Source organism: Littorina saxatilis, linkage group LG17 (assembly GCF_037325665.1).
Source record: "Littorina saxatilis isolate snail1 linkage group LG17, US_GU_Lsax_2.0, whole genome shotgun sequence".
Lineage (NCBI taxonomy): Eukaryota > Metazoa > Mollusca > Gastropoda > Littorinimorpha > Littorinidae > Littorina > Littorina saxatilis.
In genome coordinates, this window is record NC_090261.1 from 13,003,423 (window position 1) to 13,017,696 (window position 14,274).

The window sequence follows — 14,274 nt, forward strand, 5'->3', positions numbered from 1 at the left end:
TCAGATTTCTTACAGGAAAACATTTATCATCACTCTGTTCCCGTTTTGAGGCATACAGAGAGCTACAAGTTCTAAATTATGTAAACACATCTGCAGAAGTTTAAAGACATATGCAGGCATGTTCACGAACATTTGTTTACCTAGAACTTTCTTTGTCTATTTTGAGCGGTATTGAATGGATCAGGATGTAAATCCTGAAGCCTGCGGCTGTACCCCAGATGGATCTGTTCAAGCAGGTGGAACATTTGATGGAAAGTTTACATGCCCTGGTCAGGCTGTGAGAGCTTGTGTTGTGCTTAAACCTGTTGGCTTGTATACTTGTAGATCTCCACACAGTAAACAGCTAATACTGTGCTTCGGCCTCTTCTGTTTTTTTCTTTTCTGTTTTTGGTGCTTCTTGAACATTGTGTGAGTAGGTAGGTGAATGAAATTCGTACACAAGACATCGCTTGTACTTGCGGAAATCCAAAACAAAGGAGTTCTGTGTATAATCCTTTTTGCGCTTCAAGCTCTTCGAAGTATTTTCTTTCGTTTTGGTGCTTCGTGATTCAGGAATGAAACGGTGCACAAAACCGCAAGGCTTTCAAGAGGTTATTTACTGTATCCATTAATTTGCTTAGATTACAATTCTGCCTCCGCCAGCAGCTGTTAGCGTTAAGCGCAGACTGATTCACAGTTGCGGGCAGCTAGGTGACAATGAGCAGATTTTTGTGTGATCCGACTGCATGTAATGAGCGGCAAGGTGTTGTCAGCCGTAAATCATTTCTTTTTTTCAAATACATTTGACAGCGACATTGATATATTGTTCCATAAAGTTGTCATGATAATGGATGACTCAGATGGCATGGAAAATCAGTGTTCTACCAGATGTATACATGTACTGCGTACTGGACCCTGCATTTCCACCATTTTTGGATTGTGTGTATATATATATATTTTAACTTATGTATGAATTGGATGGTTGCAAGAAACACTACCAAGTATCTTGGTAATACAGGGATAAACTTCCAGTGTCAGAAAAATTCGTAGAGTTGTCAATGTTTTACATCAGAGCTAGAGCTCGTTGCGTTAGATCAGTAATTGGTTTGCATGCAGGTGTTGCAAATTGGTCAAATACCCACACTCTCTGGAATTTATCAGATCCTGTGTCGCAATGAATAATTTGTGTCTGATTATTTTTGGATTTTGTTGTTGAACTTCTGCAGTTATGCACATACTTTTTTCATTTTTGTAAATAAGGCTGGTACACTGGATTCAAACGCTCTATTCAAATGTGAATAAATTTATGGCTTAAAATTATTTGTGGATACTAATTATATTAAAACGTAAGTGCTCACAAGTCTCATTAGAGTTACTGACATTATTTAAGACTGATGCAAAAATTACTACAAGAAAGGAAAGGCTGTAGAGTCAAGTAGCTTAAGTTATAGTGTACACTTTCAGGGATAACATTAACCGCTTTATTCTGGTATCTTACTGGTTGAAATCTGGATGTACTGAGAGCGAAAACAAGACCAGCAACCGGTTATAGACCTAATATTTGACATTTTTTTTGGCAGGGCTTTTCTGCACAAATGTAACCTAATCACTGTATTATTTGAGTCATCAATGTTGATTGTTCACACAAGAGCGTCTTTTTTGTGTGTGTGAGCAAGGATTTGTAGTAAGTACTACATACTATTCGTGAAGAAAAAGCAGTGTGAAAATACCTAGAACGATCAGTGCAATGTGAAGTATGTTTTGGTTGGCAGGACTTAGTGTGGGGACAGCTGTTGGCAGATGACCAAGCAGTTTGAATTCAACTGGCGGATACCAGTGCCAGAGCCGTTACAGTCTGGCGGCGTTTTCGACTGCTGGGATGAGGTAAGGCATTTATGAGGCACTTATAACTGTATTAGGATTTGCGCCGTATAAATATCCTCATTATTATTATTTATTTTCTTATTCTTGTTTTGTATTATTTTAAAAACATTGGCAAATGAAATCCTTGGTTTTATTCAGCATATTTCAGCTACTAGGATGAGGGTTAGCCATTTCTTTTCTTACTTTTCTTATTTGCAACGTTGCAGTTTTGCATTCTTGAAATTACATCAGGGAAGTTTGTGTTTTGAAAACTAGCTTGATTCCTTTAAAGTCATTATAATTAAAGCCAGCGGCACACCAGAGATGAGCTAAATTGAATCAATAATTCTGTCTGCTGACGGAACTATTCCCCCCAGCAAAAGAAATGATTGCCATTCGTGTTACACAGGGGATATTTCAAACAAATCATGTTTCAGGGGAATGTTTATTAATATATTTAGTTACCGTGATGTACCTGCTCAATCTACATCATTAAAAAAAAAAATATTTGATTATTTTTTTCTGCCTTAATGACTGCTAGTTGTTTTTTCTCAGTGCAGCCCATACCCTTGCCTTCGAGCATTCAGGCTGACTTTCATTTCCGCCCATGTACAGTGTTGATCTATGCTGGGATTATTAGTTTTAACTGAGAAAACATTTTTACTGACCTTACAAGAAATGGACCTGTGGTTTTAGTTTGTGTATGAGAAAACATTTGGACTTACTGGAAATAGATTTGTGGTTTGTTTTGATGTCAGAATAAACTTACAAATGCAAGAACCTCAGAGTATAGGCTTTCTACCATTCCTGTCTATGGAGAGTGTAAGATCTATAGATGCTAAAACTTAGTTTAACACAGAAAACAGTTGTGCTGAAAGCAGAACAGTGGGGAATGCGCGTGGGAGCCAGAAACAAAAAGACCAAAAAAAACTATGCTCACGTGTTTAACGAAGATGAAACCAATAACAAAGCACGACGTTTCGACCACTGGGGTTTTCCTCAGGCACAAAAATCAGTAAAAAGAAGAAGACAGACGACAGAACAGAGAGAAGAACTACAGATTAAAGATTCACACTTGATGTCTTACAAACCAAAACAAAATCAGTTATGCCGATCTTACAGGAAATGGACCTGTGGTTTGATTTGACGTGTCGGAGAATAAACTTACAGATGCAAGAAACTAAGTAAAAATACAGGAAAGCGACTGATGTTTTTGTGCTTGCTAAGTGCCCCAGACACGTTGACAGAGCGTGTTCTTTGTCTATCGCTCTTGGTTTTTTTTTATAGTGTGTATTAAAGTGACATTAAATTACCTTTTGTCATGTATGTCTATACTAGATGAATACCCACTTCGCCGGGTACGGCTTCGCCGGGAAGAAGTAGAGTCAGATCCATCGAGAACTTTGGCCGTGAATCGTGAACACACAGACAGACAGACAGACACACACAAGCCGTATATAGTATATAGAAGTGGAATTGCAGTGAACGATAAGGCCCAAAAGAAAAATATGTCTGTTTCCGGTAACATCGCCAAAAAAAATAGGGTCGGTCGGTCGTTTTTTTGTGTGTTTTTTTACCTTTTTCTTACGTTTTGTTAACGTCTTTTTACGTTTTGTTTTTTGTTTTTTTAACGCTTCCTTAGTTTACTTACAATTATTTAGCACATGTTTTTGACCTAGATATATTTTGAAAGTAAATAAAGTATACTTGACTTCATATTTTTAATTTTTGTTTGTTTGTGTGTGTGCGATCAGCGAAAAAAAACTTTAGGGTCGGCGCTTAAAAATAGGGTCGGTCGGGTTATCGGAAACAGACATATTTTTCTTTTTGGCCTGACCAACTATTGCCATTAGCAGCAAATGGTTCGGTGCATTGTCGGCAGAATCTGGTTGTAGATGGACAGATAAACAATCAGCATGCAGTCATTGTTTATTTTAGCGGGTGTCTTCTCATCACTTTGTGACCCCCCCTGTTAGGGGGAGTCCCATATTGGTTGGGACGAGAAAGAATTTACCCGATGCTCCCCAGCATGTCGTAAGAGGCGACTAACGGATTCTGTTTCTCCTTTTACCCTTAGTGTTAAGTGTTTCTTGTATAGAATATAATCAATTTTTGTACAGATTTTAGTCAAGCAGTACATGTATGAAATGTTAAGTCCTTTGTACTGGAAACTTGCATTCTCCCAGTAAGGTCATATATTGTACTACGTTGCAAGCCCCTGGAGCAAATTTTTGATTAGTGCTTTTGTGAACAAGAAACAATTGACAAGTGGCTCTATCCCATCTCCCCCCTTCCCCCGTCGCGATATAACCTTCGTGGTTGAAAACGACGTAAAGCACCAAATAAAGAAAGAAAGATCACTTTGTGGCAGACTCCATTAAACATCTGTGAGGTGCACGTTGCCGTGGATACTGATTGTTGTACCATGAGTCAATGAGTGGGGGCTTTTATACCTGCTGCCTATGATTGTGCCCTTTTAACAGTCCTGAAAGGTTTCCTGGGCCATCTGTGTGCAGCCATTGTTTATCTTGTTCGTTCAGGGTGAAGCCAACATTTTGCTTGTTCAGCTGTCATATATCTGGCTCAGTTCTGTTATCTGAAGTTTTATTGTCAAATTGTTTCACTGAATAACAGTATTCCACTTCCCTTCACTTTCCCCTGTGAAAAAATGATGCATATTTTTCGGTTTTTTTAAAAAATTTATGCAAACCATAGACAAGATGCCTTTCAGTTTGAGCTCACATTTTAAGAGACTGTGTAGAAATTTACGATACAGGTATAGAGTTAAGATCAAAAGTTAAGTACAAAGTCTGTCATTTGATGTGTTCAGCATAAAAAAGGTCATATAATTTGTCATTTGCAGAGCTGCCAACTGCTACCCTTTCAGCATACCATGCTACATTTTAAGACAAATGGCTACGCTAGTGTTACGCCAAGCTTAGAATTGCTATGCTCAAAACAAATAATCACAAGCATGCAACCGTTTACTTTTTCTCGTGAGTCCTGGTACTCAGTCTCATGCATTCCTGATTCTCACTCTGTGTGGCTGTCGATCAGAATCTATACATATAATAAAAGAGAGTGTCTGTCTGTGTGTCTGTCTGTCTGTGGTCGCCATACCTCTGAGATGGCAAGAGGCAGGAACAAGATAGTGTGCACGTACACTCCCTAGGAGATGTGCACCTGGGTTTTAGTTTCTTGATTCACTGTTTCCTTTCTCAGAATATGGACCTCCCATTTATTGAATACAGCCTATATGGTGCAAGACCAGTTCAGTGCCTACTGTTCACCTGTAGCAAGCACATCATGCCAGTGATATTAGAGACTCGCTGTTGCTCCTATGAGGGGAAGAAATGAAGAATGAAAAATTAACTGGACAGTTCCGGAAATTTCTAGAAGGTAAGGGAGATAACTGTTCACCTGTAGCAAGCACATCATGCCAGTGATATTAGAGACTTGCTATTGCTCCTATGAGGGGAAGAAATGAAGAATGAAAAATTAACTGGACAGTTCCGGAAATTTCTAGAAGGTAAGGGAGATAACTCTTTTTTGTCTGTGGTCGCCATACCTCTGAGATGGCAAGAGGCAGGAACAAGATAGTGTGCACGTACACTCCCTAGGTGCCGCAGATGTGCACCTGGGTTTTAGTTTCTTGATTCATTGTTTCCTTTCTCAGATTATGGACCTCCCATTTATTGAATACAGCCTATATGGCGCAAGACCAGTTCAGTGCCTACTGTTCACCTGTAGCAAGCACATCATGCCAGTGATATTAGAGACTCGCTATTGCTCCTTTGAGGGGAAGAAATGAAGAAAGAAAAATTAACTGGACAGTTCCGGAAATTTCTAGAAGGTAAGGGAGATAACTCTTTTTTTGTATCCAAACAAAGGAGGTAAAGCTAATGATAATGGGATAGCGAGCGTCTTAAATTGCTACAGGGCTCCGCTTACTCCCGGGCGAAGCCGGGCTTAACTGCTAGTTAGTTTAATAAAACACAGACACTCTCTATTGGCCATATGTTTCTTTTTTTCCAATAAACTTTTCAAAAATGTATATATTATTCTGTGAAATAACCTAGATGTGGATGTGCAAATAAAGTTTAGACATTGCTACACTCAAACACAATTTGCTCTGGTGAAAATTGGTTCCCCCCTGGAGAGTCAATTTCTTCACGCTTTCATAGACATAGTACTTTTAGTTCAGTACAGTAAATCTCAATCATCATTTCAAAACTCCCTCTTCATTGAGACTAAATTTTCTCACTCTCAGACTTTCTTTTCATATTTTCAGAAAATGTTCCTCCGTTTAAAGAAGCCTTCGATCCCTGTCTCAATGCCTAAATTATACAGTATTTCAGATTTATTGAAGTCTTTTCTTAAAAAGGAGCTACTACTGTATTTATTTTTATTTTTTATTTTTAAGATGTTTGAATCATCATCTGTTGTATCTTTATCAAGAAAGGCTACTACTGGATACCTTTTTATTTTATTTTTGTTTTGTTTTAAAGATGTTTGAATCATCATCTGTTGTATGTTTGCAAATTGTTTCAGGAGTGTGGTGCATTTGAACCCAACTGCACAGTCAAGGTTGATCAATATGGATTCTTTATCTACTGGAAGAGTGATGGAAGGGTAAGAACTTTATTTATTTACTTTTGCTGTGTGGTGCTTTCTTGTAAATGTCTGTCTGTCTGAATCCCCCTCTATCTCTCTTTCCTTCTTTCTCTCTCTCTCTCTCTCTTCCTCTCTATCTCCCCCTCCCTGTCCCCCTCTCTTTCTCCCTCTCTCTCTCTCTTTCTCCCTCTCTCTCCCTCCCTCCCTCTCTCTCTCTCCCCCTCTCTCCACCTCCCTCCCTCCCCCCTCTCTCCCCCTATATCTCCCTCTCTCTCTCTTTCTCTCCCTCTCTCAACCTCCCTCTCCCCCCCTCTCTCTCCCTCTCCTCCCCCCTCTCTCTCTCTCTCTCTCTCTCTCTCTCTCTCTCATATGTACCTGTGGAGTGTAATTGATGAAGTCTCTCAGCATGATATCTAGCTCAGTACATGTACTTGAGACAGCGAGTCATGACCTATTCTAGCAGTGCTGGAAAGGTGAATGCTAATGTTTCTGAAGAGATTTGGACTGGTGATGATGGAGCACTAGTATACTGATAATGATAACGCTGTGTGTTGTGGTTCATGTCTTGTGTGTGTGTGTGTGTGTGTGTGTGTGTGTGTGTGTGTGTGTGTGTGTGTGTGTGTGTGTGTGTGTGTGTGTGTGTTGTGGTTCATGTCTTGTGTGTGTGTGTGCATGTGTGTGTGTGTGTGTTGTGGTTCATGTCTTGTGTGTGTGTGTGCATGTGTGTGTGTGTGTGTGTACTGATAGTGATAACTTTGCATGTGTGTTTTTGTTCATGTCTTGTGTGTGTGTGTGTGTGTGTGTGTGTGTGTGTGTGTGTGTGTGTGTGTGTGTGTGTTGTGGTTCATGTCTTGTGTGTGTGTGTGTGTGTGTGTACTGATAGTGATAACTTTGTACGTATGTGTGTTTTTGTTCATGTCTTGTGTGTGTGTGTGTGTGTGTGTGTGTGTGTGTGTGTGTGTGTGTGTGTGTGTGTGTGTGTTTCATTTGGTGCGGGGATATAGCTCAGTTGGTAGCGCGCTGGATTTGTATTCAGTTGGCCGCTGTCAGCGTGAGTTCGATCCCAGGTTCGGCGGAAATTTATTTCACAGAGTCAACTTTGTGTGCAGACTCTCTTCGGTGTCCGAACCTCCCCCCGTGTACACTACATTGGGTGTGCACGTTAAAGATCCCACGATTGACAAAAGGGTCTTTCCTGGCAAAATTGCTTAGGCACAGTTAATAATTGTCTACCCATACCCGTGTCACTTGGAATAATAGGCCGTGAAAGGTAAATATGCGCCGAAATGGCTGCAATCTACTGGCCGTATAAAATTTCATCTCACACGGCATCACTGCAGAGCGCCTAGAACTGTACCCACGGAATATGCGCGATATAAGACTCATTGATTGATTGATTAATGTGTACAATACACACACAAAACAACCCAGTGTCGCATTCCATGCTTTGTGTTTCAGGAGGGGCAGGTGCTGGAGTGTTCACAGGTCAACGATATCCGACTTGGGATGGTGCTCAAAATCAGTGTAAGTACCACTCTTACACATTTTAAGATGATGGAAATGGCTGATTCAGTCAAAGTATCATTTTAGATTGTTATTCCGTATTATTCACCTGGAGCCAATTGCTGGGACTCGCGCTATATAAAAGGTACAGTCGAGATCATTTAACACGAAAAACGATAAGCCGGAAAAAACATTACGCGAAACGTGTTGTCAGTCCCAATCATTCCCTTCATAAACCCTACTAAAAATAACATCATAAGGGCGAAATAAAACGATCTGAGACTCATGCAAAAAACGTTTTCACGAAGCCGATTCTCGGTCTCTTGCACCACCAAACAACTGTTTTGTTCAACTTGTAGCTTCCAAAGCGAGAAGTGTTCACGTGTTTGCACGGCCCATTGAAAGAAAGAATGAAATGGTCGACGTAAACTTCGACTTTATCACAAAGTCGGTACAGCTCTCTTGTGGTGTTTGCTTCTTGCGCGTGCATATTCTTCCCGATAAAATCCATAATCTCTCACTTTGGAAATTGGAGCAGATGGCACACAAATGTCACGGTGTATCAAGATTCTGAAACCACTTCCGAATACACTCTACGGCTTACGCGCGTTTGTTCGGTTGGTCAGCACTGATCAACTCTGTTGAAGCGTTTATACTTAAAACGGGTATCTTCTATACTTTAATCATTTCATCAGTTCATTGGCCCGTCAAAACACGGAAAAAAGTGGCTTCCTTTGGAAATGGAGCCTTTTATTCGCTGTCAGAGAAATGAAGCGACCCGAAAGTCAGACTCCTGCGAAGTTAACAACAACAAGACGCGGGCTGTATTCTTACACAAAAGAGTACTTCCGTTCAAACCGAAAGCTGAAACCGAATCGCGTCAGTTTCGCGAACATCGCTGCAAGTAAACCGATTTCAAAATAGTTTGATCATTTTCGTTATCGCGAAAAAACGTTAACTCGAAAAAAAATATTGGTCCCTTTCATTTCGTGTAAAGCGATCTCGACTGTATTTGATACATTATTATTATTATTATTCTCAATCAGCTCAATTAAGCTTAAGGCACAAGCCTGGCATTTCCTGCAACAACAAAATTGAAAGAAGGGGAGAGTAACTTATGTCGGAGCTGGCTATTTGCGTACGGCTCTTGAAAATGTTGCACCATGCTTATGCTGAGAATGGAATTTTGGTATTCAGACTGGAATCTAAGCCAGTCCAACCTTCATCTTCAAAAGCAGGTGTGCCTTGTGGTCACTTTAGGTTAAGTAAATTACAGGTATTTAAGTAACCTGCATTGATTTTTGGGCAGTCCTTGAATAGTAGCGTCAATGAAAAACAGAGAAGTTAACAGAAAAAATCTGGTATTTTTCCAGTTAATATCTCACAATACCAGAAAGGAAATCGGCAACCAGTCGTACACATCAGATGATATATCTTTTTCTTTGTTTCTAACGCAACCACTGCGAAACAAAAAGACAATCATTCTGTGCTAAGATCAGTGACTTTTGAACAGCAAACATTCAAGTGTGAGGAGATGTTTGCAGGTCATTATTTCACCTTGACTACATATGCTTACAGGACCCCAAAATTCTGGCGGAACTGCAGGAGAAGGGGGAAGGGGACAGCGTTGACCTCCGAACGGTCACAATATGCAGTGGTCTTGACCTCGTCAATATCACCTACACACCCATGGTCAGTCGGGACCCGGAAACAGCCAAGGTAAGAAGATGCAAGAACTGGACAGTGAGCTAGCAACAGTAGTACAGTGGAACCCCCATTTTAATTTAAAGGTCATCCACATTGAAAAATGAAACTTTGCACAAAATATCTACATACTAAGTGAAGTCGCATGCCGAAAATCTTTTTTCCGAAAAATGCTTCTTGTTTTTTATATTGAATAAAATCTACTTCGGATAACCTTTTGCACCTGTGAAAACCGCGCCCACGTGATCATTTGCCTCGTGACGTCAGCGTATGTAGTCAACAATGGCGGCGCATATCTCGGATAGTGTTAGTTCTGAACCAAAACGAAGAAAAACTTCCAATGGCCTATATTGTGCGGTCGGGCGATGCACAAATAAACAAGCCGATAGTTACACCTTGCATCGCTTCCCGAAAAAAAAACCAGTCCGTGATAGGTGGGTACATTTCGTGCAAGAGAAAAGAGTAAACTTTGGCCCAAAGTGTGGGACACCGACTTCGTCGTCTGCGATTTGCCATGAACATTTCGAAGGTGACTGCTACCCTCAACGTGAGGCATTGATGAGAAGTTTCGGAATTAAAACAATAAGGACTCTAAAGCCTGGTTCAGTCCCAACCATCCATCGGGGATGTCACACGCGAAACACACAGATGAAGCGCGGTGCGTGTTTTCACATAAATAGCGGTCAGTGTCAGCTTGACCCGTCCAGCTATCGCCCTGTGTTTGGGTTTGTAAACAACACGGCTGGCAGTGCTCACTGGTACGGTCAGTGTCAGCTTGACCCGTCCCGCTACCGAGCTGTGTTTGTGTTCTATTTGTCGCATTATTATTGTATTTATACATTCAGGTGTGCATTATTTGGCCAAGTGTGTGTGTGCTCGAATAATGTCAAATTTGTGACATACTATGATCAATACTTGAATGCTTAATGTGTGTGTATTTTGAGCAAGTCTTTACAAGAACTGACTTTCAGTGGTAAATTAACTGTTAGCTACACATAGCTTTGTGGACTAATGATTGTGCTTTTCGTTATCTGAGAGGATGGGTGAATGTGCCTGTGAATGTTTATGTGTTGGTTATTGTTTACTTGAGACAGGATGGAAAGTAAATTTAACTTGGAGAAAAGAGTAAGTTGTTGAGTTTATTGGAAAAGTAAGTTGTGTACCGTAGAATTTGTTGTTATGTTGACAAAACAGTTTAAAAAAGAGCAGACCTGACTCTGCAAGTGATAACTTATAACTACTTGTTTCAATGACTTTGAGGTATGAGTGAGGTGAGACACCACCACACAATCCACATGTGAAATATATCTGACCGCTTTCGCTATCTCATGGTGACACAAAAACAAAGGTGGATGTGACAATGGCAGTATTAACTTGTTTTTATTAGTTAAATTCGTATACACATTTGAAAATCATAAAAAGCTGTGAACACTCCCCACCCACCCCCATGCTCCTTGCACACAAAAATATACCAACTACACTATGCATGTTACAAACTACATGATTTTACTGTTGCACTTCTGTATCTTAAATATAAATAAATAAACACACTTTTTCAAATCAATGTGTGGCACAAGCTGAACCAACTACAAACACACATCAAAATAGTTTTCTCGTCAATGTAATAATAATATTTATTTTCTCGTCAGTGTAATAATAATATTTAATCACAATGACAATGTATTATCAATAAAATTGGAACACATAAGGATGCAAAAATGGGCTGATGCTGTCATATAATGTAATATTACTCTGGGTCCCTATAACCCACGTACTGCCCATCTGCACTAGGAAACTGTTCTCTAATTCTTGCAACCGCACAAGCTGGTAAGGTGACCCTGATGTCTCTCCCCAGCCATTTCCAGACCCACCGCACAAGCATGCGGTAAGCTACATACCGATACCGCCTGGAAAGAAAAACAAGCATACAGTATTAATGACAGTATCAATCAATCAATCAATATGAGGCTTATATCGCGCGTATTCCGTGGGTACAGTTCTAAGCGCAGGGATTTAAAAAAAAAAAATTTATGCAATTTATATCGCGCACATATTCAAGGCGCAGGGATTTATTTATGCCGTGTGAGATGGAATTTTTTGTACACAATACATCACGCATTCACATCGGCCAGCAGATCGCAGCCATTTCGGCGCATATCCTACTTTTCACGGCCTATTATTCCAAGTCACACGGGTATTTTGGTGGACATTTTTATCTATGCCGATACAATTTTGCCAGGAAAGACCCTTTTGTCAATCGTGGGATCTTTAACGTGCACACCCCAATGTAGTGTACACAAAGGGACCTCGGTTTTTCATCTCATCCGAAAGATATATAATTATATAACGTGCGCCACACACAAGACCCTTTTGTCAATGGTGGGATCTTTAACGTGCACACCCCAATGTAGTGTACACGAAGGGACCTCAGCATTTCGTCTCATCCGAAAGACTAGCACCCACCACCTAGGTTAGAAAAGGGGGGAGAAAATTGCTAACGCCCTGACCCAGGGTCGAACTCGCAACCTCTCGCTTCCGAGCGCAAGTGCGTTACCACTCGGCCACCCAGTCCACAGTACACAAAGTGTACAATCAGGATACTTGAAAACATTCCCCATATTGCTTTGCTCAGAATTAGCACATGCGAATAAATGAATTGTCTTGAAATAAAAATGAATATCTGACAATTAATTTTCATTTTTTTATTTTATTGTTATTTGTTTTTGCACATCTATGACATAAACCTATTTATAGTATCATGATTACAATTCTATAAAAAAAATAACTTACTCATTAGCATCCTGTATAGCCCTCCCATACTGCTGGTTGTACCAGTGATAGCATGTCTCCAAGACATAGTGGTCCAAGCACACTGATCTGAAGCCAAGGTGGTCAGTGATGCAGCCCACCCCTGTGCTTACTGTCAGTGATTCCATTTCTGGAATTTCTTGACAACAGCGGCATTCTCTGATTGAGCCCATGCCTGCACAGTTTGCGCACTGACACCTGCACACACAAAATTTGATACAAGTTTAGTTCAAATTCTCTGCAGTCTACAAACTCACACAAAAAAATTGATCTACTAAGGCAGTAAAACAACTGAAATGGACAAATTCACAACCAATGGTAGTGACCATTATGTCTAGACAAAACCATAATAAATTGTTATTCCATTGGAACATTGGTATATTCATACGTGAACTGATTTGGCTAGTTTTAGTTTTGGGGACTGCTACTAGCAATGATTGAGTGGGCATACTGACTACTCAGTAGGATGATGTTTTGACTAAAATTATAATCAGGAATGCGCATCACTTTCTGGCATGCATGAATTGCATCAAGGGTAAAAGAAGACATCGCACAAACTTTACAAATTACTGACTGCAAAACAAGCTCTACCAGAATCGATTCTATAATAGGAATATATACGAGGAAGAGTCTCACAATCACTGAATCAGTGGTAGTTTCTTACCAGTTGGTGACATCAAACGATCGAGAGACTCGCTAAAATCGTCTCTGTCGGGTGTTTCCTCAACCTCAGCATCGGACAGCTCAGGTTCAAACTGGTATGGTTGAAGATCGTGTTCATTCAAAACCTCAAAATCACTACTGTAGCACGATAGTTCCAGTGAAGAAACGCTGCTTGTTTCACTGTTTTCTTCATGGTCTGCCATGCCAATACAGCTGCTGACGTCACTGCGAGGGGAGATCAGCCATGGCTGCGTTTTAGATTCTTACTTCCCTTACCCTTAATTGCAGGTATGAAAACCCACTTTCATTGATCGATATCTATTAAACCAAAGGACTTTGCTTGCCAATATTTTGCATCTGGTACTATTTAGTAATGTTCTCTCAGCAGAATTTTTTTGACCGAGCAATGTGGTTGACCTTTAAGACCTCCCAAAAATCTGGCTTAAAATTAAGGGTCCAATAATTTCATTGAAACTTGCCTTTTTTATAATTCACAAAAAGAGTGCAAGAGTTGCGCTAGAAACATTTTTGGCAGATAGTTTTATTATGCCATGCAAGATTCTGCTTTGGAGGAAAAAGGGGGTGGTTTTCAAAGTCCTCTGAAATTGGCGCATGCCAGGCCAGGGTAAAAGAAAGTCTGATGCAGGTCTACAACAGGGTCCTGGCCATGAACGGTGCTCACCAGTTTACGTTTAAAAGCCGACACAATGACAAAATAATGCACTGAAGCAGCATGCCTCCACAACAAAAACTGATTCATTTCCTTGACTGGTCCTTAACTCTTTTTGAAGAGTATACTTGCCAGGAATGAATAAATCAAAACTGATTATAGTGTTGTGTTTCTTTCAGACATGGTTTGAGGGGTTGCGGACGATTACGCTCAACACAAAAGCCAACAATGTGTGTCCGATGACACAGCTGAAGAAACAGTAAGTGACCTTTGGGCCTGAACTTGAAGTAGATTGTAGGCTTACAGTTCTGTGTTTGCAGAAAACAGCAGGTTTCTCTGTGTTTTTGTCTCCAGTGCGTGTTTTTGAAACAGTGATGTATAATTGAGTGGAACAAGCCAAATCTTTAAAGGGATAATACCCACACAAAAATGCCCTTAGATCGCTTCCAAAGTTATACCATAAGATTCTG

The 14,274-nt window shown here is 40.3% G+C and overlaps 1 protein-coding gene across 1 annotated transcript in view; it reads left to right on the top strand.

The window, feature by feature from the left end:
- LOC138952111 (1-phosphatidylinositol 4,5-bisphosphate phosphodiesterase beta-4-like) overlaps positions 1-14,274 on the top strand; it is a gene marked incomplete in the record, with an annotated part of 66,768 nt that overhangs the window by 5,387 nt on the left and 47,107 nt on the right. The window contains 5 exon segments of the mRNA XM_070323708.1: positions 1,752-1,863; positions 6,394-6,474; positions 7,915-7,980; positions 9,538-9,678; positions 13,984-14,063. Of these exon segments, the coding sequence (XP_070179809.1) occupies positions 1,780-1,863; positions 6,394-6,474; positions 7,915-7,980; positions 9,538-9,678; positions 13,984-14,063 (452 nt within the window).